The sequence below is a fragment of the Talaromyces proteolyticus genome (genome assembly GCF_021365285.1).
Source record: "Talaromyces proteolyticus strain PMI_201 chromosome Unknown BGW36scaffold_3, whole genome shotgun sequence".
Classification (NCBI taxonomy): Eukaryota; Fungi; Ascomycota; class Eurotiomycetes; order Eurotiales; family Trichocomaceae; genus Talaromyces; species Talaromyces proteolyticus.
The window spans coordinates 357,892-382,204 of NW_025764279.1; the positions used below are offsets into that span (position 1 = coordinate 357,892).

A 24,313-nucleotide genomic window follows, 5' to 3' on the forward strand; every position below is an offset into this window, starting at 1 on the left:
TATCACGAGCAGCATCTGCCTACGAGAAGCGGATGCCAAGCCGGGAAGCCACGTGACGCGCCTTCCCCGTCCCGCCAGTCACGGCGGATGAAGGCAAAATGGCAAAAAATTATTACGATTAACTGTCAACAGCCACGACAAAGGGTCAGTCCCGAGCCCCATCAAGCGTTAGCAACTTTTGGCTCACGGCAGGACGAGAAGTATAGCGCAGGGTACCGCTGCCGCAGTTTCGTGGTCTGCGTGCTGGTTTTCGCCTTCGTCTGTCCCTGGGTCGTGGACGTGATTTCGCGACTAGTCTCAGAGGTCTTCGACCGCGCCGACTCCGATCCGTGTGTGACGGTATCAAGGGAGTAGGCGTCACCTTTGGCGCTTTCAATAACAATCCTTCGAAAGCTGCTGCGTTGCATATAACCTTGCTGCTGTATCACACGGCCTGTGGTTTTTGTGTTGACGCCTCCGTGTGTTGCGGAACACCGTCAGCGCAACTCCCTCGTGGAGCCTATCCACGAACGAACCCCCCGATCAGTCGCAAGAGGAGTTGAAAATTTATAGCATAGACTGCATTACAATCCCGCGCTAGGAGAATATCGATTCATTTTCGTTTTTCATGCGTTGCCTGAAGAACGTCAGTCGGGACTCGAGGACAATAACATATTGAGAGCACAAGAATAAGACGCCTGTGAGGGAAACCAGGAGACAGAACCCATTGTGGTTCTCGCATATTGAATAAGGGACATTGTCCCTCTGTCTCCGGGAGTGTGAGGATCTGAAGCACGACTTTGTGGATGTCTAAACGCACCCTCCCAGGTCCACACGCTGACAGGTTCGCGGGTGTTGACTTCAGCATGTCAAGCACACCAAATGAGACGCCCCAGCGGGCAACGGCTGCTCAGTTGGCTAATAGAAAGTAAGTTGCTTCCTTCCGGTGCTATTTTTGTTATTGTTGCTATTGTGAAGTTTGCGCTCTATGCGAAAGTCTTGCTATGGCGTTTCTCCTGGGCGGTCTCCCAAATCAGATGATTGTGTTTGCATAACACTATCTTTACCTTCTTCCCTTCACCTCCCTAGATTGCTGCCTATGCAACACACACCTTGTTACCTTGTCGCTTATTCCCCCCATCTCACACTTCCTCTCAACCTCATCTCGTACCATCTCTTGTTTTGCTGGGTTTGCCCTGTAATCATCCCGTCTTGCCTCGTTCATACCATCATTTCAACCATGTATCGAATGCCAGGCTTACATCGAGGACCTAGGATCCGAGAGCTGGGCAAACGTCGTCCAAGGACGACTGCGCCTCAGTCCCAGACGCCGTTCAACTTTGGCGAAGTTGGCGCAGCTGGCACGAACGACGCTGCAGTAGCAGCTAATTCTACTGCCTCGAACGGTTTTGCCTTTGGCCAATCTAGTAGCTTTCCTGGAGCGTCATCAAATCCTACCCAGAACGGATCCCAGCCTGTCACATTTGGTGCTAGTGGATCCTCTAGTTTCAACTTTGGATTTGGCTCTGGCTCTGGCTCTGGCTCAAGCAATCCATTTGCCAACCTCAACGGCGGTGGTGCACAGAATCAGAACCAAAACACGACAGGCGGTCTGTTCAATTCTGCCAACGCTCCTACGACAATGAATCCGCCGCAAGGAATGTTTGGTGCTACTTCCCAAAACCCACCAAGCCAGCTTTTTGGTCAATCGACAACGGCTGCTAGCTCTGCACCCCCGATTTTCCAATCACAACCAGCAACGACTGGTGCTTCGAATTTGTTTGGGCAGGCATCTGCTGCACCTGCTTCAACTTCATCATCGCTTTTTCAACCCAAACCTGCTACTAGTGGGCCGTCTTTGTTTGGACAGTCGACCCCTGCTGCTGCTGGCGGCTCATCTTTGTTTGGACAGTCTTCTGTGGCTCCTAGCTCTAGTTCTTCACTCTTCCAAACTCAAACCCAAACCACAACAGCACCAAGTACAAACTTATTTGGTAAAGCCACCCCAGCCACGAGTGTTAGCAGTGCGCCGTTATTCGGGCAATCTTCGGCAACTACTACTGCGCCAAGCTCTTCTATCTTCCAGAGTCAGCCAACAATGGGCGGAAGCTCTACTTTGTTCGACCAGTCTTCGGCTGCTGCACCTCCACCTAGTGCATCTACACCGCAACCTAGCATCGCCACATCTGCTCCCACGTTCTCATTCGGACAGCCTGCTAGTACTACTTCGTCCCTGTTTGGCAAATCAAGTGCTGCTTCACCTGCATTTGCATCGCCGAACAAATCTACTGCAGGTAGTGGACCCCTCTTCTCGCAGCACACACAAAGCACGAACAATGTCTCAACTCTACTTGGACAATCCAATCCCTCTACTTCGGCAGTGACCAATGGCTCGACTACTTTGTTTGGTAAACCGCAAGCACCTGCTGAGAGTACTTTCTCCTTCACTCCCTCCACACCGTCGAATTCAGGCGTCTCAGCAGCCCAGCCATCTACTGCCCCGCAGGCTACTGCAAACATTTTTTCTGGTCTTGGCCAGCCTTTGAACCCCAAGCCTCTCTTCGGGGTTAACAATGAACCTGATGACATGAGCACTTCTCCTGACGCTAAGCCCAAAACTAATGGACAACTTTCAGGTGCCTCGCCTATCTTCGCCCCGTCTGCAAGCAAGGCTGCTACTGCGGCGAGCTCTCTCTTTGCTCCTGCTTCGAGTACTCCACAGCCTTCGAGTGCAACTAGTTCCTTCGGTTCGCTGTTTGGACATAATCCTGCATCTACAACACCTGCGACCCCAACTGTCTCTGTTACCCCGTCTAAAGCTTTATTCGGCGGGCCAGTCTCTTCAGCAGCTACTACTGAGAAAAACATGGAGTCTACAACTGCCGTCGAAAGCAAGAAACCCGGACCGTTGGCAGCTTTCAAACCTCAAGTACCGGCGAAAGCAAAGGCCCCATCTGCATCTTTCGCTGCTTCGGCGGTGAAGACCAGCTCTGCAACGTCTTCTGGGTTGACTGCAGGTGAGAATCAAGATTTCATGAAGAGAACTCAAATTCGTGATTTGAACCATGGCTTCAAAGATATGGTGGCTTCCTTCGATCCTGATACCCAAAGTCTGGATGATATTATCCTCTTTTACATTCGTGTCCGTAAGACGATGAATGCACCCATCGGCTCTCTGGCAAATAAGCCTAGCAAGCGTAAGCTTGACGAAACATCTAACGTCGATGCCCACGATCGGATTTCCTCGAAGAAATCTAGAGCCCAGGAATCTGTGGCTAGCTCTGTGGAGCCCAGTTTGCCATCGCTGAAGCACAAGCGCAAGGCATCTGAAGACTATGAAGAAACCAGCCCTACTGGCAAGCGTAGAACGGCTGGTTTCGTCCGCAGTGCCACTCAGCCCAGTGGTTCTAAATCTACGACTGCTGGTATTTTCGCAAATGCATTTGCCTCTGGTGGTTCCAAAGATAAAGAATCTACCGATGCCGTTCCAAGCTTCAAGCCATCCGCAAGCGTATCTGCCAAAACATTTGGTGCTGCATCGTCTACCTCCACAGCCAACAAACAAACCAATATCTCGACTCCGCAGCCCAAGAAACTGCCTGAACCTTCCACTGAGCCTTCTCAGAAGCCGACATTTGAGGCGCCGAAATTTGGAAATACCTCTGGAAAAGATTTCCTAGCCCAATTTGGCAAGGCCGCTGGTGGCTCCGCTTCTAAGGGTACCAGTGCGGCTACTGAGGCCGTTAAGCTTGACGTTCCCAAGTTTGGCAATACATCTGGCGCTAGTTTTATGGCCCAGTTTGGTAAGCTTGCTAAAAATGATGACGAAGATGATGACTCGTCGAGCGATTACGAACCAGAAGAAGCGTCAATAACCAAAAAGACGACTGAAGACACCGCCCCAGCTCCTGCTGAACTGAAGGCAGGTGCATCAGTATTTGACAACAAACCGAGTGCGCCTTCGATTGCTCCAAGCAACATCTTCGGCCATCTCTCGAACTCTAATACGAACACCGACGGTGATTCTTCTGAGGACGATCTAACGGAGCACTTGAAGAAGCGCGCCAGCCAGTCTAAGCCAAAGTCTCAAACCGAAACCGGAACATCATCCGCCGAGCTAACAAAGGGTAGCCTGTTTGATCGCATTCGCCGGGCTGACGGTACTCCAGTTCAGCTTTCAGACGACGAAAAGCCCGCAACACCAAAGCCACAATTGTTCGGCCAGGCCAGCGCTAACCCTTTCGCTTCACTTTCTGCTAGCACTTCTGCACCATCTTCTACTGCCACACCATCAAATGGCTCAAATATCTTTGGTAGTAAGCCAGACCTCGCCCCTGAACCTAGCGTCAGATCCAAACTAACCTCTTCTGTAGCAAGCAAGACTCCTGCCTCTGGCCCATTTAGCAGCCTAGCAATTCCTAACCCAGCAACACACCTATTTTCTGGCACTGCTACTCCCAGTGTTACATCTGATTCCAACGCTGAAGATACCGACACCGAACCCTACAAAGACACTCAACTAAACCTCATGGGCAATGCTGGCGAAGAAGGTGAAGAATGCTTTTTTGACGGACGGTCTAAGGGGCTTAAGCTTGTTGAAAAGAAGAGTGGAGATAAGACTGAGAAGTCATGGGAAGTCCAGGGTGTCGGATCTCTTCGAGTTCTCGTCAACAAAGAAGCTAATCGCGCCCGCATTGTTCTCCGAGCCGAGCCAAGCGGAAGGGCTGTCCTGAACACTGCCATTAGTCGAACGATTGACTACAAAATCCAAGGCACCACTTGCACATTTCCCGTACCTCGTGCAGACGGCTCGGCCATGGATATCTGGACGCTTCGTATCAAGAAAGAAGCTGCGTCGGAACTTGAAACTGCGTTGAAGTCTGCCAAGGAATCTTTGCCAAACTAGACTCATGCTACTATTGTATTCAACACCACAATGTACCACTCCATGCATCTCATGTATTACAATTTCATGCCTCCATGTATCTTGCTTCATGTTTCCCGTTTTCATACTCATACGGAGGAGTACTCGAGTCCTCCTTTTCCAACTGCTTGGAGTCATCAATTTATTCTTCGTTTCCCATTTCGTCATTACTTTGGAGTCCATTTTCTGTATAGAGAGTAACGATCTTTTTCTACAATTGTTGTCCATTATCCTTTTTTCAGTCTCGCCAATGTTCAAAATTGCCAAGCATTTACAGCCTCGGTTTTGATGTCCTTTTTTCCCCTAATCAATTTTCAAGTTCTGGTTGTCCTGCAGCATGGCGTTTGTTAATTTTTCGCCCATCATCAAGCCTCTGCTTCATTTATCTTTATCGTCCAGGTGTATTATCAATTTTAAAAAAGCGAATCGTCTTTGTGTACTTATTAGTATTGAGAATGTCCCTTGGTGGGCATTTACCTAATCTAATTTATACTGCGTATAAGAATTGTAGGCCGACGTTACGATAGTTTCAAGATTTAATGTGGATGTGGATGATTTCGAATTTTTGAGATATCATTTCATTTTGAGTTTGATGAACTAGAACGCTCATCCTGTGGGATAGCTAACTCCATCCCAAGTGCATCCGTCTTAGGGTTGAGGTTGACTGAGGAAAAGAAAACCCAATGCCGTTTTTCATTACAATGCCATGATGATTCTCTCACAAACGAGAAAAAATAGAGTTGACCATACAAACACCCGTCGTTGATATTTTAGATTGCAGGAAAAAAAATTCAGAAGAGTAGCACATCTAAGCATCCTCGACAACAGTGGTGTTCAATCCCTTGGGCTCCTTGACGTTGACGGCCTGCACGTAGCTGTACAGCTTCTCCTTGGCGCCTTCCTCGTCGTTACGCTTGCGGCTGATGCGGACACGGAGGCGGAAGGGAACGCCCTTGATACCGGCCTCCCAGACCTTCTTGTTCAACTGAGGGTCGAGACGGACATCCTTGGTGCCCTGCAAAATGTTAGATCTGATTCCAACAAAATTAATACGAATGTCTCACCATAGCCTGTGTAGCGAAAGCGCGGATCTCCTTGACAGCGCGAGGGGCGCGCTTCTTGAAGGACACACCGTGCACCTTTTAAGAGAAAAGTGGAATTAGTCTTCCGTCCAAAATGCCTTTTTGCAAGAGTATAAAGTTGAGTAGAATAGAGTTGCACTGCGGCCAGGCCATAAAAGCGGACTTCATCAAACTAATTGTGTTTGTGTTTTTCCTCCGAAACCATTATATAAATGTGTGTGTGCTCTCCGTCCGTTCTTCCATGCCCAATATACCATGTCCACTCGGCGAGAAACCATTCGACATTGGGCATTGGTAGGACGAGGCCGCAGTGTATTCTGTACTCGTAGGGTATGGGCGGAGATTCTTGTTCAACATACTCTCTTGTGCAGGTGGATGGTGTACTCGCGCGACACGACATCGGCGATGGCGGAGCGACCGCTCTTCTTTCCCTTGGTGGTGCTGGACATTGCTGTGAGAGTGAGTAAAAGTCAGTCGCAGACATAAATATTGGACTATTGATCAGGCACTGACTGAATATGACAGAGGTGCCGGCTGTCGTTCTGCTGGTGTCGTCGATCGGTCGAAGGAAAAGCGAAGCGAAATTCAAGATGCACGCTTGATTTTTGTGGATTCCACAATGCCGCGTAGTGCGGTCGCTTAGACGGGGGGTCTCATTGGTGGGTGGTTTACATCACGTGATATAATATACCCCACAACAAACTTGTTTTATGATTGGCTGTTCGAAGTTGATATTCTTCTTCACTTTGATTATTTAATTATTTGATTATCATCATTATTTAAGATGATACGTTACAGTTCAAGGCTATCCTGTATATTGTCTAACTTATACCTCTCCTACATCCGTGTAGACGTCAAATCGTCGCTGGGTCGTTACCGGAATCCCTTTTCGCATAGATTCAATCGTCTCGTTGTCCAAATCGGCGTAGACGATGTCTTCCTTCTCCTCCAGCTCACCGAGTATATTCGCGTTTGGGTCGACGATAAAGCTGTGGCCCCACGCGTGATATGTAGCGCTCATGTCTCTAGCCGGGCTGCACATCGCCACGTAGGTCTGATTGTCCACGGCTCGAGCACGCCCAAGGAGAGACCAGTGCATTGGCCCCGTAGTCGTATTAAACGCGCCGGGATAGACAAGCAAGAAGGCACCTTTGCGCGCTGCGATCATGCCCAGCTCAGGAAATCGCACGTCGTAGCAAATCGACAGGCCAATCTTTCCGTACTCGGGTAGGTCGACAACAGTAACTTTATTCCCCCCGATAACACATCGCTTTCCTTGAAGCTGATCTTCCCTGGGATGTCAATATCGAATAAATGCGTTTTGCGATGGGTGCCGATCAAGGCTCCTGTGGGAGAAAACACCATCGAGGTGTTGTAGTATTTTTGTGTGGTGGGCTCTAATTCGGGGATGCTGCCTCCGACCAGGTATGCCTTCGCCTCTGCGGCGAGTGCTGACAGCGCATGGTATGAAGGCGATTGCTCTTTGGTGGGCGGCGAGGGGAGGAGAGTCTCAGCGTATTTGGGGAAGTACTGTGTGCCGTACGGCGAGTTGAAGCATTCGGGAAGGACAATCAGCGAAGCACCAGCCTTTGCTGCCTCGAGGACTTTGGCGCGTGCGTGGCTGAGGTTCGCGGCCTTGTCGGCTCCTATGTTTCGATGATGATTCGTGAGTTTGGATCTCTGACTGATCGCAGGGGATGCGGATGGAGGCACATACCGCAGGCTAGTTGCACAAGAGCTAGCTTGAGCGGGCGTTTGAGAACAGCTGTCATATTCTCAATAGAATCTACTCTCGTGATTCAAACTATATGTAGCTGTTCAATCCCTGCAGTCGTGTAGTGTTGAGTTTTCAAGTGACGTTGGGACTGATCGGATTGGTGACAGGTGCCTGCGGGGTCGGCGCTACTTCGGAGTTCCATCCGGAGCGAATTATTGGCAGGCTCATACTCTATATCTCTATACTGATAAGCAATCAAGTTAGAGCGCAATAGATTTAAGATTTTCTTAATAGGAGAGCAATAGTTGACTTTCCAGAGATAGATACTCCATAATATAAATAATATTAAATAAGAAGTCAAAGTGTTAAAATATTTACGCTTTACATTGTTCGGAATAAAGAATGACGGAATTTATTCAATAGAGTTCTAGAAGCAGCACAATAACACTTCTACGTACATCAATTGATGTGATTACTTCCCCTCTTTCTTATCTAGGTGCTTTATAGTATGTACGCGGTAGAATGGGTGACAATACACATAGTCAACACATATATTACATGTACACCATTGTACGGTATTTCAGACCATGCTGACATATAATGAACATGTAATTAATGGAAATAGTCTCTAGGTCCACTTTCGTCCGGCGTCACTCCAGTCTCGAGGCATTACGTACTAAAATGGCTGCAGAGGAAGTAGAAGCGCTTGAAATAAGTAAAACGATGTTTCAATTTTTGAAGCTTTTCAGGGGTTGGCGGAACTTGCGACTGGGCAGGGGCACTGGCGGTGGAATCCGCCGATGGAGTAGGAGATAACGGTTGAATCCCCAGATTGCTTATTGCGGGACAGATAACCGAAGTCCAGCCCTCAGATAAGATACGCATCAGAGCTGCTATTGGTCTTTGCCACAAATACTTGCCATTTGTATCAGGAAAGAACACTTAGGGGTAGAACTTCACTTAAACATAATACATACATTGTTTGTGTTCCATATGCATTACAGGCTCTAGAATATGTTGTCAATCCCTCGTTCTTGTCAATAATTTCCTCCACACGGAGTCTACTATGAAATTTTTAGCACCTCATTGGTCGCGGTTACGTCTACCGCAGACTGAGTCTAGCTTCTTGCGCGGGAATGTGCGATGGACAAACAAGGATCTTGACCCCGTTCCTCCGGATATGCGGAAATGGACAGTTCTCAGCTTTGTGGGGTACTGGATGTCTGACTCCTTTTCGGTTGCCAACTGGCAGCTGGCGAGCAGCATCCTCGCTATTGGACTTTCTTGGAAAGAGTCTCTGGGCATGGTTGCCCTGGGCTTTTTCATCCTATCTATTGTGATAGCTATGAATGGTGCCATTGGTGCCATCTACCATGTTCCTTTCCCTGTCATTTCCCGTGCCAGTTGGGGCTTCTGGGGCTCTTATATCCCTATCATTTCAAGATTGATTCTCGCCGTCTTCTGGTTTGCAACACAAGTTGTAAACGGAGGCAACTCGGTTGCTGTCATGATTGGAGCTATTTGGCCAAGCTTCTTAAATATCCCAAACGCCCTCCCAGCTGATGAGGGTATCACAACACAGGGCATGGTGGGATTCTTCCTATTTTGGCTACTCCAGATTCCCTTTCTACTTCTCCATCCAAATAAGCTGCGCTGGCTTTTCCTAGTCAAGTCCATTATTGTGCCAGTTGCATGGATTGCTATGCTTATCTGGGCGTTTGTTGCGACTTCAAATGGAGGCGATCTCTTTTCCCAAAAGAGTCAATTGACGGGGTCGTCTTATAGCTGGGCAATGATGTCGTCTCTCACATCGGTCATTGGAAACTATGCAACTCTCAGTGTCAACCAAGCCGATTTTTCACGTTATTCCTGCGTCAACCCGCGGTGGCACATACTCTATGTCTTCCTACTCCCGACAGTTTTCACCTTTATAGCCTTCATCGGCATTGCCGTCTCCTCCGCGGGACAGGCTAGATATCACACCGAGTCAATCCCGTGGGACCCAAATGTTCTTGTCTCGCTTTGGAGTAGTCGGGCATGTCGATTCTTTGCGGCCTTTTCCTTTGCCCTTGCCGCCCTGGGATCGAATATATCTGCGAATTCATTATCAGCAGCGAACGACTTCACCGCTCTTGCACCTCAGTATCTAGACATTCGCCGCGGTCAACTACTTTGCGCTCTTCTAGCCTGGGCACTAGTGCCTTGGAAGATCTTGGCCTCGGCGGGCAATTTTCTCAACTTCATGGCCGCCTATGCCGTTTTCCTCGGGCCGATCGCTGCCATTATGCTGTGCGATTACTGGATCGTCAAGCGTCGCAAATACAACTGCATGGCTCTATACCAGCCCATGAGCATTTATCGGTACACCGGCGGATTCAACTGCCATGCGTTAATAGCCTTTGTGGTCGGTGCTACGCCCAGTCTTCCAGGGTTAATGCATTCTGTCAATTCACGGATTGAAATAGGAGTCGGTGTCCACCCGTATGAGTTTGGCTGGCTTCTAGGATTCTTTGGCAGCACGATCGTTTATCTTGGTCTTAATCACTGGTTCCCTTACGCCAATGCAAATATTCCTACAGCTGTTCTTCCAGATGACACTCTAGACGCAAGTGTTGCTAGTGAGGGCAGTGTGGCGCTTGAGTTCGACAGTGTCGTGAACGACCAAGAAAAGGGGCCAAGAGAGAAAACTACTGACCTCTGACCAAAGGGGTGGATGTGCAGGAATTCCGTGGTATTTTTTTACATACTAATTTATATTGCATTACACTGCTCAGGAATTTGTATTATGTAATATTACATTTTGTTAGAAAGAGCTTAGTAAAAATTATCAAGAGACACCATCATTCCTTGTTCATCTATTATTGTAAACGGCAAAAAGTCACCAGACGTTCTAAGAAATATTATAGAGTTAGCACTAACCTATCCAGCCAGCCTATGAATCCATACCAGAAAATGCCGTACAGTTCTATTGAATTATAGAATATATCCAGAGTCGTGAAGATAACAGATCGAGATACAGAAGCAGAACGTGAGATGGATTTGACCAAGCGCATAGCGTGCAGGCCTTGGTCCGTAGAATCAGTGTGGGGGCAAGAGAAACAGCAAGGCTAGTGCTACATATCAGGAGTAAATAGTGTCCCATTGATTTATGTCCTACTGTATCAGGTATATACGCCAGTATTGGTGACATATTATAGTGGTGTTTGCTTAGTGCTACCCTCTGTCGTAATCAAGGTCACATTAAACACACAGCTCACTTGTAAAGAGAAGTGAGATAGATCTATTCTAATTCTTGTTACTTGCCTGAATCTCTGAATCTCAGGACCGACTGTTGAGATTTCGTCTGGTTCCTAGTCCCTTGATATAAACTCACAAACAACGTCTTCTATCTTTGCCACGAGAGCTTTCTTTCTCGCCTTGTCAATCCAACTTCCCTGCACCCCTGCAATCGCGATAGTTTTCCACTCATCAATGTTAAAGCCAAAGGCTTCTTCTACAGCACAGTAATTGTTCAATATCCCACCACCAAAATAAGCCGGATCATCGCTGTGCAACGAGAACTGCACCCCGGCCTCTAAGAACTCTCGAAGCGGCAGAGAAGCGATGGACTTTGTTGTCCGTAAGTAGACATTTGATAGAGGGCAGATGGTAAGCAGGGTTCCTTTTGCAGCGATAGCTTTCATAAGTTCTCGATCCTCAATTAATCGAATCCCATGGTCGATTCGGTCCACTTTCAATGAATCGAGAGCCCCCTTGATATAAGAGATGTCGCCTTCCTCGCCCCCATGAGCCGTACGCTGCAGACCGGCATCCTTGGCTTTCCGAAACACGTCGGTGAAAAGCTCTGGAGGAAATCCAACTTCAGAGGAGTCTAGCCCAACCGCATGAATTGTTCCATCGTGGATAAACTCTGTTGCGGAGTCAAAGGTAGCATGGGCTGATGGTACAGGCAAGTGCCGAAGAAAGCACATGATGAGGCGAGATGTGACCCCTAATTCAGATCCTGCCCGGTCTAGAGCGCGCTTATAACCATTGATGACTGATGCTATAGGGATACTGCGCGAGGTGTGAGACTGAGGGTCGAAGAAGACCTCTGCGTGATGAACTCCATCAGCGTAGGCAGCACGAAAATAAGACCAGGCCAACTCGTAAAAGTCATTCTCGGTGATCAAGACAGACATATTGGCGTAGTGGATGTTCAGGAAGTCATCGAGGCTGTCAAATGCCTCATATCTAGCTGCCAAAGCCTCAGGGCTCTGGTAGTGCGGTAAATTCGGAAGAGGAATAGCATTCTTGTTGGCAAGATGAAAGACCAGCTGAGGAGTCAAAGCACCCTCGAGATGGATGTGGTGTTCACATTTCGGGAGCTTGAGAAGGAATGGATGAAGTGGTGATTGGCACATGAGGTCAGTGCACTTTCATCAGAGAAAACAGGAATTGGTTTACTGACTGGTATTGTGATATAGAGCGCCCTTGATAGCACGAAATTCACTATATAATCTATAACCCTAATTACTAATTTAGCTTATACCGGCTATCTAATCGCTAATATATCAAATCTCATTTCATTAATATATTTCCGTCCAATTACGGTCAATTCTGTGGGGCATGTCTTATCTACCACGTTCTTCCAACCTTGCCGATAGAAACGATGAAATAAGCTCGACCTATGGAAGCGTATAGTTTCTCATCATTGAGCCGGCGGATGCCGCCGTTCCTAGAATGAAACTTGTTTATATAATCAGGGTGGAAACAGGTTACGGCACTAAATGAAGCCTCCTTTCTGTTAAAAATATTTTGCTTTATTTCCCCTGTATAACGGCTTGTTGTTATTTCAATTTACTTCACTACACAATGACCCTAACCACTACCTCTTCCCCCGATGCCTTGCCGTTGACACCTGAGCGACTGGCCTCCGCTGCTGCCAAATGCGTCGCCCTCCAACAGTCGGGACGTGAAATCCATTTTAAGCGACCATTCGCGGCTCTCCTGCTAGGCCCTGACAGCGAAACAGTTTTAATGATGTCTCTTTCACTCTCGCATGTTCGACACGCGGAATGCGAACTGGCTCGTAACGCGGCAGATAATTACTCCTGGGACTACCTAGCTAAATGTACCATGGTCTCCACGTGGGAGCCTTGTGCAATGTGCGCCGGAACCATATATTGGGCCCATATTGGACGTTTGGTCTACCTGGCATCAGAGAAGGCCCTGCAGAAACTGACAGGAACGGGGAATACGGAGAACCTGACCCTTGATATGCCATGCCGGGAGGTTTTTGCTGCAGGTCAAACGGCCGTGGAAGTTCTAGGCCCATTAACAACTGAGGGGTGGGAACAGAAAGTTGTTGATGATGCGGCACAGTATTGGTTAAAGAAAACGTAGCTAAAATGGCTGTCCAAATTCACAGTCCTAAAGTTATCGCCATAGTGCATAATCATAAATTCCCTCGGCTTTATAACACGTTTCGACGATGATAGAAGACATAGAGGAGAAGAGAAAAGTTACTAGTATCAACGAAAAGAACGCTCTTGTCATTGGATGCTATCATAGCTCAGTCTGAAATAGCAATAAATTCTTAATCTAGCTATTAGGTAGCACTTCAATGAGAATGTTGAATGTAGGGAGAGGAAGCTGGAGATAGAGTACAACGAACATGAGAGTACCATCAACTTACAGACTACCCAGGAGAAAGGTGAAGATAAGCCGGGCCTTCACCCGAGTAGAGTTTTGCAGTATCACCAAATGGGGCAGGGGTAATATAAGGATAACAATATCGGCCATAATATTGGTGAGTCACGTCCATCGGTACCAGGAATTCAGATCAGTACATTGACCTTTAATCGAGTGATATCAGAGGGCCCTCAATGGGATACATGCCAGGAATCCAGCTATGCAGGATCCTATACAATTCGCCCCACTCAAGCCCCTAGTACCGTAACAGAGGGTCTTAAGCAGCTTTTGGTGGCTGAAAATGGCGATACACATGCTGAGAATGGCTGGACGAGGGAGGACCACCGCTATGAGGTAGGTGATGGTGACGGCGAGGGAATTTTGGAGAAATATTCAATTGCTTTCGGATTCTCCTTTATGAGATACTCTTCATGAGGACCCTACCTCGCCGAAATTCACACTGGCTGTACAGCTCGTTAGTACGGGTCAACCAGTCACTGCACTCTTCCATGTTCTCAAGTAGTGACATACCTAGCACAATAAAGTTAAAAGCCGTAACAGTGGCCCAACCCGCAATGATCGGGGCATCGTCATAGTGCCAGCAGATGTGACTGATACGCCGGGAGACGGAGCAGAAAATCACTGCGAGAACGTTGAGAACTGCAAAAAAATAATCACTGTATAGAGTGAAGGCTGCTTGATTTCTGAGAGGTCACTTGGGTGCCATCGAGGCAGCGAAATAGGTAGTTTGAACGATAATATTAAATGCAAAAGTCTAACTCTAAATATTTACCTGCACAAAATCATTGTAAACCAATAAGAAAAAAATAGTAATGATAAGATTAATAGTCGTCAACGTGTACGACAGGCAACTTCATCGTCTTTGATATCAATTGATGGTTCCCCCGTCAACTGGTATATTAAATGATATCTCTAGCTCAAGTTGACAGGGAACTTCTCCCGGATAACTTTTCCATATCGATGGAAAAGGATAGGCACTGGAACAAAAGCTAGTGCAAGGAATCCAAGCAAAGAGTTCCCCCATCCAAGGCCAAGGCTGGAAAACATTTTCGGTCCTGCCAACGGTAGGAGCGCACCCACAAGGGAGCGAGTGGCTGTTAAAGCAGCATTTGTAGATGCAGCATATACCGGGTAACAATCGATGCAGTAGGTCTGTACGGGCATAAAGGTGCCCATCATGCCGATGCCGAACGGCATCATGCCTATAATGGGTACAATCCAGTGCACATTTTTATCAGCAGCCCATCCATACCAGAAAAAGCTAATCGGTAAAAGAGCGCTGAAGAAAATCATGGTGGGTAGACGCATCTCTGGTTCAAATTTACCATTGTTTTGAGCAGTCAGCTTGATGACAATCTTGTCGCTTGTAGCCGCGATCAATACGAGGCCGGTGAAAAATCCAATCCCAATGCCCAGGTAGGCGAGACCTGCCAAGCCTGTGGAGAAGCCGTACTGGCTTTCAAAGACGGACGTGATAGTGGTGAAGAATAGATACAACAGTCCGTATATAAAGGACATATATGTGCACAGAAGCAAGACAATAGGTGATTTGAAGAGAAGGAGAAACGGTCGTCTCATACCCTGGCGAAGAACCTGCCATACAGATGGGTTCTCACCTTTTATGTCCGACGAATATGCACTACGCAAATCCGTTCGGCCGAGATCTTTCATGAGTTGGGCTGTTTTCCACCGTATTAAGACCGGGGCATAGGTCTCTTGATTGAAACATTCGATCCCAAGGGAAAGTGCCCCTCCAACAATCAATAAAATCCAGAATATCCAGCGCCAACCGATTTCCTCGCCAACAAACCCGCCACAGATAGGACCAACCACCGGCCCTATCAGCGGACCCATACTCCACAGGGACGTCGCCATGCCGCGCTTTTCTCGTGGGAACAAGTCTGCAATCACGCCAGCTCCCAAGGTCAGACACCCGCATCCACCAATTCCCGCCAAGAATCGGAGGATGATCAAGCCTTCAATGTTCGGCGCAAGGGCACATCCGATTTGCCACACCACGAAAAACCAATTTGCACCGCTAAGTACTACTCGACGACCGTAGATTTCGCTTAGAGGGGCAAGGAGAAGGGGGCCGAACTATGATACGTGCCCTGGTCAGAAAGCGACAAAGTATTGAGAATTAAGACACGTACCGCGTAGCCGAGAAGGTAAATGGTAACACTGAATGATAGCAGTATTTCATTCGATATTCCAAAATCCGCACTCATATATCCCACAGCCGGCGAGAACATACTCGAAGCGAGTGGTGAAATAAAGGTGATTGCGCTGATGAGTGCGAGTAAAGTCCATTTCCGCGTTGGAGTAAAATTCTGCGGATTGGCAGGGTCATCCTGTCCTTCCCATCCTACGATTCCACGCGCAAGATCTGTTTCTGGAAAAAGCTTCTCATCTGGGATGGAGGAGTCGACGGATCTGGCCGAGGTGTTCTCAGGGTCTCTATTACCAGACAATTCGCGTTCCAGAGGGTTCTCGTTGGCTGGGTAGTTCTCGGGTCCCTTCTCATCGAGTGGAAGGGAACCATCGTTTTCTCCTTCTAGAATAGTGTCTTCGGCCATCATCTACTGAGCACGGGTGGAGGGCCAGCGTTCTGGACAACTATGGTGAAAGGGTATGCCTGGGAAAGAGCATGGCTGAATGAACGCGGGTGCTACGTAAATATTTATATTGCAGGCAGCAGGCCCGAAAAAGCCTGTTTTTCGGCGAATAATGCACCCGGGTAGCTATGTCCTTTCCCCGTTCCCGATGTTAATATATGAACAACAACTGGAATCATTATTATGAATGGCCTGCCATTATCTGATCCCGATCTACCGCCCCGCCCTGCAGTTTACGTACGGTCCCGGGGCCCCGATTGGCTAGACAGATTTTATGCTCACACTAGTTCGGAGCTTGATTTATTTCTCGGAGGTGGCTGTGCATAACTGCCCTAACCAAAGCTAACATAAGAATAATCCACTCCTTTTGGCCCCGCCCCGGGTTTACCTCCGACGCTCACCTCCGCCGTCAGTATCCAACAAACGCGCCGTTGGTAAAGCATCACGCGGTGGCAATACAGGTTGTCGTGTCTGGACCATCTCATCCGCCTGTTCCTCATTACCCGCCTCTGCGATTGCTTCCGACAGCTAGATAAAATTGCTCATCGCTATACATGACGCGGCTGGCTAATCACCACAGTCAAGTGAAACTGGTGGCCAACTCGCCGTCGCTTCGGAAGCGCGGGCGCCAGTGGCTGACTATGAAGCGAGATCATGGAGAATGCAAATGAGGCAAGCGGGTATACGATGGATCCATCAAATGGCGACGATCGAGGACGGCCTTTGCATCGAGGTCAGATGCGCAAGGTTCGTCATGCCCGACTCTGCCTTGAAAGTATTTTCTAACAAGTTTTACATTAGGCTTGTGACTCTTGCAGAAAGTCGAAAATAAGATGTGAGAAGCCGGAGAACTTTCCGTCTTGTCTCGCTTGCTATCACAAGGGGGTGGCATGTATCATCACGAATAGTAGTTATTTACAAAAACCAAAGACACTACGCAAAAGTTCCTCGCTTATCGGACCTCTTGATTCTTTCAATGAAACCGGAAACAGCCTTTCTGACATTGTCAGTTTTAAACAATGGTCGGCTCGATTTCTTCATGATTTCATTTACACATACAGTAAGCATTTTAACTTCCACCTAAATATCGTTCGCAATGAAATGCCTAGAGGCGACAGCTGATATGCCTTAGACCCCAGTGTTGACATTCATAAATTACCCACCCCATGGAAGATGCTGATACAAAGTCAATACGGTGATAGTTGGAAGATGATCCAAGATTGGATGCGTGAAGCAAAGCATATGGAATTCGTGACACCAATCTGTTCTATCGGACAGCAACAAATATACATCTCTCTACCATCAGAAGATGAGGTATTGCAAGTCCTAGACGCCTTTTCGCATTATACTGCGAGCGTATTGCCGCTTTTCCAAGAGGAACGGATTATCTGGATCAATACAAGGAAGTATGCAGATTGCAGGTTGATTCACGACATCCCATGCTGGGCATCGCTCAATATAGCTCTAGCAATCGGCTACAAGTATAGTTTCATTCAACATCCAGAGTTTCCAGACAGAGATTTGAAGTCCAAAGCACATCTCAAAAACGTTCTAGCGACCGTGCCACAACTTCTGCTAGTTCACCCACCTACACTGGCAACTATTCAGGTTCTTTTTGGCATTGTTCGTCTATTCCAGGGTCCAATTTCTATATTTTGGCTTACCTTTCTAACACCGTTTTGATCTGACTCGTATGATAGGTTTTTCTAGTTCAGAATGGCCTGGAAATCACCACTCATCAAAGTTTGACCTCGGTGGCAATTAGACTGTCACAAAATTTAGGTCTTCATCGGCCCGAAGTAGGGCGTGACAGTATGCCAAAAGGAGAATATGAGCAGCGCGTTCGCATCTTTTGGATTGGTTATGTGATGGACAAAAGGTTAGCATGATGTTTGAATATAATGATCTTCGTGTTGACAGAAGAACCCAGTACTTGTTTCACACAGGGCCTCATGGGGTGCGAGGATGACGATGACATAGATATCGAGTTACTCAATGACACGTCTCTCGATAAAATAGGCCTATGCGAATTTCCAAATGGCAAATCAATTTCTCTATTCCGATCATTCTGTGAGTTGGCGGTTCTCCGTCATAAAATCTACAAAGCGCTCTACTCCACGAGGTCCGCCCACATCGATAATACTCACTACAAATATATAGTAAAGGAGCTGAGTGAACAGTTAAATGCCTGGAAGGAATCTATACCCTTTAATTTTGAAGTTCATCCAGGCACTGCCAGGGACCAATGTGGGGATAGTCTGATCCTATCGAGACTCCTGGTCGTTTACCACAATAGTATTATTTTACTCTATCAGTGGTCGCTTTTTTATAGGGAAGCCCCTCATCGCAGAGAAGCAGATCACTTGTCACAAACTTCGCGAGAAACCTGGACCTCGTTATGTGTTTCCTCCGCTCGCCAAACTGCAACAATTCTAAGCGATGATAATCCTCGAAATACAATTGGCATCAGGTAAGTTGAAACGGTAGTTTATTCAATGCCAGACAACTTTCGCTAACCTGAGAACTAGGAATATGATACATTATGCATTGACCTCTTTTATGATAATTTTCATGCATGTGCTCGAGGATCCTGGCAAATCGACGGTGCCTGGAGACCTTCAAAATCTACAAATCATACAGAAGTATTTATCAGATATAATTGAGCAGAACCCCTCATCCGTGTCATCGAATTTCCAGGCACATATTTTGCATCTTGTTCAAATTTGCTCAAGGTGTGAGCGTTTGGCAAGGAGGTCAACTGGACAGTCTGACCTACCTTCTCAGCAAATTTAAAGGCAGGAACCAGTCATCTTTGTCTCGCAATTGCAATTCTCTGGATGCTGCCAAACAATAATCGATTAGAATGTTTCCAGTGTTAGGCTTTGCAGAAAGACTCTTGGCGCAAGTCTATGTATCGGGAAAACTGTTTATGGAATTATTTAACAGATTAACCTCGGCCGCAGAGATGTTTTGACAAGGTAAATAATCACCACTGTGTTGCAAATAGCGTCTCAACCAATCCATCACCATGGATTCTGTGCAGCCTGTGGAGGGTCAGGCTGAGTTGCAAGAGTTGGCAGAGTAATCTACGAGTAGCCTATGATGGTAGGCTAGAGATAAGGCTTGTCACCACTAGCCATGTGTCCAGGCCGTTATATTCGCCGAAATACCACTAAATACCACTACTATGAAAACTAGTATTAAACACCCTTGGTTAATGGCCTGCATTTTTAGTGGTAATATAGGCACCTAATATGTTACCCCTCGCGAGGTTCTCATTTACATACATGTAGTGTGGAAGTCCATGCAAACTCAATTTTCTCCTGACCGACTTTACCCTGGCTAAGCGGGGAATGACATCTTCCGTGATCCATGTTCTCAATCTATCCCTTTATGATTTTCATCAAATGACAAGTACGATTTCTGCGCTTGAAACACTCATATCCTTTACTCAAGAGATATTCTATTTTTTTAAGTGAGCAGACTTGTCTTTTTGAAGTTAATCCCTCTATCGAGCAGGCTGAATGATATACTCAGCCGTATTAGTACAAATGGATAATATTGAGCTTTGTGCAGACAACAATTTTGGTCCGCAAGTCTCCCGCTGTCCTCGCGGCTTTGATTTCACGCTGCTTTTTGAGGAATCTTTTTTTTCTATAGCCCCATCTGTATTAGTACTATTAGCCCTGTCTTTTCGCCACAAACATCTGTGGAAGAAGAAGGGTAAGAAGGTCGGTCAAAGTCCAGAGTATTGGGCTAAGATCGTACGTACTCGTCAGGAAAATAAATCATTTTCCATGCTGATAGTTTGCTTAGGTATTCGCACAGGCATTCGGAGCATGTCAACTATCCCTCCTGGTCATTTGGGCATTGCCTGATACCCCTCGAACACGAACTTCACTGCCAGCAGCGGTACTAGCTCTGATAGCATCTGTCGGGCTGCAACTATTATCGCATTTCGAGCACTTTTATTCGATTCAACCTTCATTTTTACTAAATCTTTTTCTGTCATTGTCATTGCTGATTGATGTTGTGCGTGTGCGGACACTATGGCTTGCACAATATATTGCCATAGCTGGGATCTATACAGTCGGCATAGCTTTGAAGCTCATCTGGTTTTACCTGGAATCAAGGACCAAGCAGGCATCTTTTATTGATCGAAAAATACAGTATGGAACTGAAGAAGTCCGTAGCCTGTATAGCCGTTCTTTTTTCTGGTGGATCAATGGGTTATTTTTTTCTGGATTCCAAGGTAACCTGTCGGTGCAAGAGCTACCGCACTTGGATCAAGCAATGTCATCTTGTACAGTACACCGGGTCGTTAGACAGCGATGGGATTCGGGTGAGCTGGCTTGTCATTAAACGGAATCCCTGTTGCAATTCGCTAATTTCATTTCTAGTCTCAAAATCAAGGAAAAATGCCTTGGCATGGTGCACGTTGGGCGTTTTCAAATCTTCTGTGGCACATTCCTTTCTATCCCGGTTTGCTTTGATCGGGCTAAATTACTCACAACCGTTTTTGATCACACGCTTAATTAATTACGTTGGAGGGAAGGGATCAGATAGGAATGACGGATATGGGTTGATTGGGGCATTTGCGCTTGTCTTTATTCTCAAGGCGGTATGAAAATTTACTTTTTTAATATCTCCTACTTGCCATGATTCTTACACTCTTTCTTCTAGATTCTCAATGGGATTTATGAACACTATAACTTTCGTTTTATCACTCAAATACGGGGCGCAATGGTGTCCATGATCTACGAGAAGACACTAACCTTACCGTCGAAAGAACTCAATGATCTGCTAGGGATCACTCTAATGAGCAACGAAATAGATAATATTGCATCAGGGATCCAGAATGCTCATGAGATCTGGGCAAGTCCAATCGAGCTGGTTGTCGCCATATACCTCTTGGAGCGCCAGTTGCTCTGGGCCGCAGCGATCCCCGCATTGATTTCATTGATAGCCTTCTACTTTACCAGTCTAATATCAAAGTCATTCCCTAGACATCAAAAGGCTTGGATGCAGACAGTTCGTGAAAGAGTGGCATTCACCTCCCATTACCTGGATATATCTAAGACCATCAAGATGCTGGGCGTGTCTGAGCAGATATCAACGATTTTGCGACAGTTGCGAGTCCATGAATTGAATCTGCAAAAGAAGTTCCGCCATTCAATGGTGATGATGAATCTTTTAGGTGAGTCCTAACTACCAATGGAAAAAGAGAAGAGAATAGTCCATAAATACATTCGTCTATAACAAGCTAAGCTAACAGAAGCTCGTAGCCGGCACAACATCGAATCTCAGTCCTGTTATTACTCTTAGTATCTATACCGGAATTGCATTCCGGACTAGTCGAGAACCTCTAACAGAGGCCGAGACATTTATGACGCTCTCTATCATTTCCTTAGCCACTAGCCCATTATCAAACTTGATATATTCTGCCCCGAGACTTCACGGGGCTATTGAGTGCTTTCAACGAATCCAAGAACACCTCCTTGAAAGTCAACGACGCGAAGATCAAACTATTAATGCCGAGAATATCTCTTGTGAGGATCGGAAAACAAAATTGGATCTGTCGGGTCCTAAACCATTGAAAATGCACGAGATAAGCGCCGAGCATACGATATCGAAGGTTCAATCATCTAACAATAAGGAGGATCCTATTGTGCTACATCAAGCTGATTTCGGACTGAATGATATTACACCGGTGTTGTCAAAAATAAGCCTTAAATTCCATCACGCGTCCCTCACAATGGTTATTGGCCCTGTGGGCTCAGGAAAAAGTGCCTTATTGAATGCCATTCTGGGTGAGATCCCTTGTTCAAAGGGCTCTGTGCAGGTAAAACCATTGAGAATCGCTTTCTGTGATGGAAAGCCCTGGATTCGCCATAAGACCATACGTGACAACATTTGCGGACCACTTGCTTATGATCAGGAGTGGTACCAGAGGGTGATCTATACATGTGCGTTAGCAGACGACATCAAGATTCTTCCCAAGGGAGATCTCACTCTCGTTGGGAGCAATGGTACAGCAATTAGCGGCGGACAGCGCCAGCGAATTGCAATTGCCCGTGCGATATATTCTCGCCCACAAATAGCCATTTTTGACGATATCCTTAGTGCCTTGGATGCTCGTACATCTGAACATGTCTTCAAACATGTCCTTGGGGATCAAGGAATCTTACGTCAGCATCAAGTGACCATCATTATTGCGACACATGCACATCAATATCTCGCATTTGCAGATCAAGTTGTTATTCTTCAAGAGGGGAGAATAACCGAGTGCGGATCTCCTCTAGAGGCCCAAGAGAGAATCGAATCTGTAATGAGTGACAGAATATCCTCTCGCTATAATGAATTTTCAGACTCTGCTTCACCAGTCAGCGTCCAACAATCTACAGTACCTTGTCCTGCTCCTCATGAAGTTGACGATGGTATGAATAGAAGACTAAGTGATTTGAGAAATTATGCGTACTACTGGCAGGCCGCTGGACCTGGAAATATGCTACTTTACTTTGTCTTCCTTATCATTGGAGCCTTTTCTTCCCAGTTTCCCAGTGAGTTGACTCCCCATATGTTCTTCGTCACCCCTATTAAATCAGAATAGATCTTTGGGTTCAATGGTGGGCGGAAAACAATGCCCGTTCCCCATTCGGACAGCTGCCATTGTACATCTCTATCTATGCAGTCTTGGCTATCCTAGCGTCATTTCTGTGGGCCTCATGCATGTGGCTAGTTTTCTGTCGCATTGTCCCGAAATCCTCAAATAACTTTCATGATTGCCTGGTTACCAAAGTTAAGGATGCCCCTCTGTATTTTCTGGCCTCCACCGACAACGGCAATATACTTAATCGGTTTAGTCAAGACATGACCTTAGTAGATCGCTCGTTGCCGGCAGATTTTTTGAAGACATCCAACAATTTCGTTCAGTGCATGATGAGTGCAGTTTTTATTTCGGTGGGAGCGAAGTATATAGCTCCCTTGATCCCTGTCGCTGGGTTCATTGTCTACTGGATTCAAAAGTTTTATCTACGAACATCGCGACAGTTACGTCAGCTAGATCTAGAGACCAAATCACCGCTTTATACCCAATTTACAGAAACAATCAATGGTCTCGTCACTATACGAGCCTTCGGTTGGCAAAAGGAGTTTCAAGAGGAACAACAGCAACTGCTCCAAGCCTCGCAACGTCCATTTTTTACTCTGTACGTCATTCAGAGGTGGTTGATCCTGGTTCTAGATTTGTTTGTGGCTGGTATTGCTATTGTGCTCTCTATATTAGCCGTGTTTGTTTATAACATTGGTCCCATTGGTGTCTCCCTCATATCTTTGGTGACATTTAGTCAACAACTAACCGAGTTGGTTAATTTCTGGACCTCGATGGAGACCAGCATTGGGGCTATATCGCGCATTAGGGGTTTCGAGAAAGCCCCTTCTGAGAACCTACCAGACGAAAACAAAATTCCATCTCCCGCCTGGCCGTCCGAAGGGCATTTGGTATTCCATAATATGTCTGCTGGATATCAATCAGCAACCCAACCAGTGCTTCGAAATATCTCACTGACCGTTCCTGCTGGGACAAAGCTAGGTGTGTGCGGGCGTACGGGAAGTGGTAAAAGCTCTCTGGTTTTAGCCGTCCTCCGCATGATCGAGATCCAAAGTGGGGACCTCGTGATTGATGGAGTAAGCTTACAATCCTGCCCTCGACAAATTGTGCGCAGTAGGGTCACAGTGATATCTCAGGAGCCAGTTCTATTCCAAAGATCTGTGCGTGACAATGTGGCGGGACTCCTTACCGTAGATGACTCGGTGATCTTTGATGCCCTAGAAAAGGTTCATCTACGAGAGCTTGTTGAGATCCATGGTGGGCTGAAAGCAATGATCAATACACTTGCCCTTTCAGCAGGACAGAAACAGCTGATTTGCCTTGCCCGAGCTATTGTCATGAAACGGAAAATCTTGCTGCTAGACGAGGCAACCAGCAATGTAGATGACAGGACGGAGGAGCTAATGCAGAGAGTGATCCGCATGGAATTCTCTGATTGCACAATTATCGCAATCGCCCATCGTGTCCATACCCTGAGTGACTTTGACAATATTGCTGTTTTTGATGAGGGCCGAGTGGCTGAATATGACAAACCAGCTGCACTATTAAACCGCCCTGGGTCACTTTTCCGGGAGTACTATGAGCAGCAAAGCAGTGCTATGAAGTAAACACCTCTACCAGCTCAGTTGGCCGTTTAAATATTACGTATTCGACACCGCCTACGCCTTTCGAGAGCGTGAAATTGATCGGTGG

The 24,313-nt window shown here is 46.8% G+C and overlaps 9 protein-coding genes across 9 annotated transcripts; 5 read left to right on the top strand and 4 right to left on the bottom strand.

The window, feature by feature from the left end:
• Positions 1 to 596: 596 nt before the first annotated feature.
• On the top strand, positions 597 to 5,359 carry BGW36DRAFT_101859 (uncharacterized protein). The gene is made up of 4 exons (XM_046209168.1): positions 597 to 907; positions 1,255 to 4,062; positions 4,111 to 4,292; positions 4,353 to 5,359. The coding sequence occupies exons 1-4, from the start codon at positions 786 to 788 to the stop codon at positions 4,883 to 4,885; spliced, it is 3,645 nt and encodes a 1,214-aa protein (XP_046075003.1). The 5' UTR covers positions 597 to 785; the 3' UTR covers positions 4,886 to 5,359.
• A 352-nt stretch (positions 5,360 to 5,711) lies between these two features.
• On the bottom strand, positions 5,712 to 6,434 carry BGW36DRAFT_290501 (ribosomal protein L31e; the record flags this gene model as incomplete). The annotated part of the gene is made up of 3 exons (XM_046210768.1): positions 5,712 to 5,918; positions 5,968 to 6,042; positions 6,345 to 6,434. 3 exons carry the CDS (start codon positions 6,432 to 6,434, stop codon positions 5,712 to 5,714), a joined length of 372 nt encoding a protein of 123 aa, XP_046075004.1.
• A 197-nt stretch (positions 6,435 to 6,631) lies between these two features.
• Positions 6,632 to 7,910, bottom strand: BGW36DRAFT_371223 (putative hydrolase, carbon-nitrogen family). The gene is made up of 3 exons (XM_046215349.1): positions 7,699 to 7,910; positions 7,252 to 7,663; positions 6,632 to 7,207 (listed from the first exon to the last, which is right to left on the bottom strand). Exons 1-3 carry the CDS (start codon positions 7,755 to 7,757, stop codon positions 6,812 to 6,814), a joined length of 867 nt encoding a protein of 288 aa, XP_046075005.1. The 5' UTR covers positions 7,758 to 7,910; the 3' UTR covers positions 6,632 to 6,811.
• A 751-nt stretch (positions 7,911 to 8,661) lies between these two features.
• BGW36DRAFT_371224 (putative uracil permease) lies at positions 8,662 to 10,541 on the top strand. Its single transcript, XM_046215350.1, has one exon. The coding sequence runs from the start codon at positions 8,769 to 8,771 to the stop codon at positions 10,401 to 10,403; it is 1,635 nt and encodes a 544-aa protein (XP_046075006.1). The 5' UTR covers positions 8,662 to 8,768; the 3' UTR covers positions 10,404 to 10,541.
• Positions 10,542 to 10,827: 286 nt separating this feature from the next.
• BGW36DRAFT_371225 (adenosine deaminase) lies at positions 10,828 to 12,194 on the bottom strand. Its single transcript, XM_046215351.1, has one exon. It carries the CDS (start codon positions 12,103 to 12,105, stop codon positions 11,053 to 11,055), a length of 1,053 nt encoding a protein of 350 aa, XP_046075007.1. The 5' UTR covers positions 12,106 to 12,194; the 3' UTR covers positions 10,828 to 11,052.
• A 225-nt stretch (positions 12,195 to 12,419) lies between these two features.
• On the top strand, positions 12,420 to 13,272 carry BGW36DRAFT_371226 (adenosine deaminase). Its single transcript, XM_046215352.1, has one exon. The coding sequence runs from the start codon at positions 12,557 to 12,559 to the stop codon at positions 13,085 to 13,087; it is 531 nt and encodes a 176-aa protein (XP_046075008.1). The 5' UTR covers positions 12,420 to 12,556; the 3' UTR covers positions 13,088 to 13,272.
• Positions 13,273 to 14,308: 1,036 nt separating this feature from the next.
• On the bottom strand, positions 14,309 to 15,972 carry BGW36DRAFT_290174 (putative MFS multidrug transporter; the record flags this gene model as incomplete). The annotated part of the gene is made up of 2 exons (XM_046210742.1): positions 14,309 to 15,493; positions 15,550 to 15,972. 2 exons carry the CDS (start codon positions 15,970 to 15,972, stop codon positions 14,309 to 14,311), a joined length of 1,608 nt encoding a protein of 535 aa, XP_046075009.1.
• Positions 15,973 to 16,665: 693 nt separating this feature from the next.
• On the top strand, positions 16,666 to 18,804 carry BGW36DRAFT_423939 (uncharacterized protein; the record flags this gene model as incomplete). Its single annotated transcript, XM_046219900.1, has 6 exons — positions 16,666 to 16,758; positions 16,813 to 17,071; positions 17,144 to 17,634; positions 17,712 to 17,890; positions 17,942 to 18,481; positions 18,540 to 18,804. The coding sequence occupies 6 exons, from the start codon at positions 16,666 to 16,668 to the stop codon at positions 18,802 to 18,804; spliced, it is 1,827 nt and encodes a 608-aa protein (XP_046075010.1).
• Positions 18,805 to 19,562: 758 nt separating this feature from the next.
• On the top strand, positions 19,563 to 24,312 carry BGW36DRAFT_445236 (multidrug resistance protein MDR; the record flags this gene model as incomplete). The annotated part of the gene is made up of 6 exons (XM_046221664.1): positions 19,563 to 19,775; positions 19,828 to 20,353; positions 20,412 to 20,632; positions 20,695 to 21,208; positions 21,297 to 22,571; positions 22,622 to 24,312. The coding sequence occupies 6 exons, from the start codon at positions 19,563 to 19,565 to the stop codon at positions 24,226 to 24,228; spliced, it is 4,356 nt and encodes a 1,451-aa protein (XP_046075011.1). The 3' UTR covers positions 24,229 to 24,312.
• Between the last annotated feature and the right edge of the window lies 1 nt (position 24,313).

Excerpts from the sequence above, each read along its gene's own strand:
- BGW36DRAFT_101859 (XM_046209168.1), top strand. The coding sequence starts at position 786 with ATGTCTAAACGCACCCTCCCAGGTCCACACGCTGACAGGTTCGCGGGT. Across the intron at positions 908-1,254 it reads GCTCAGTTGGCTAATAGAAA|GATCCGAGAGCTGGGCAAAC; the intron begins GTAAGTTGCTTC and ends TCGAGGACCTAG. Across the intron at positions 4,063-4,110 it reads GCCAGCCAGTCTAAGCCAAA|CCTGTTTGATCGCATTCGCC; the intron begins GTCTCAAACCGA and ends AACAAAGGGTAG.
- BGW36DRAFT_371224 (XM_046215350.1), top strand. The coding sequence starts at position 8,769 with ATGAAATTTTTAGCACCTCATTGGTCGCGGTTACGTCTACCGCAGACT.
- BGW36DRAFT_371223 (XM_046215349.1), bottom strand. The coding sequence starts at position 7,757 with ATGACAGCTGTTCTCAAACGCCCGCTCAAGCTAGCTCTTGTGCAACTA. Across the intron at positions 7,664-7,698 it reads GTGCAACTAGCCTGCGGTAT|ATCCAAACTCACGAATCATC; the intron begins GTGCCTCCATCC and ends GATCAGTCAGAG. Across the intron at positions 7,208-7,251 it reads TCAGCTTCAAGGAAAGCGAT|TACGGAAAGATTGGCCTGTC; the intron begins GTGTTATCGGGG and ends GACCTACCCGAG.
- BGW36DRAFT_371226 (XM_046215352.1), top strand. The coding sequence starts at position 12,557 with ATGACCCTAACCACTACCTCTTCCCCCGATGCCTTGCCGTTGACACCT.
- BGW36DRAFT_371225 (XM_046215351.1), bottom strand. The coding sequence starts at position 12,105 with ATGTGCCAATCACCACTTCATCCATTCCTTCTCAAGCTCCCGAAATGT.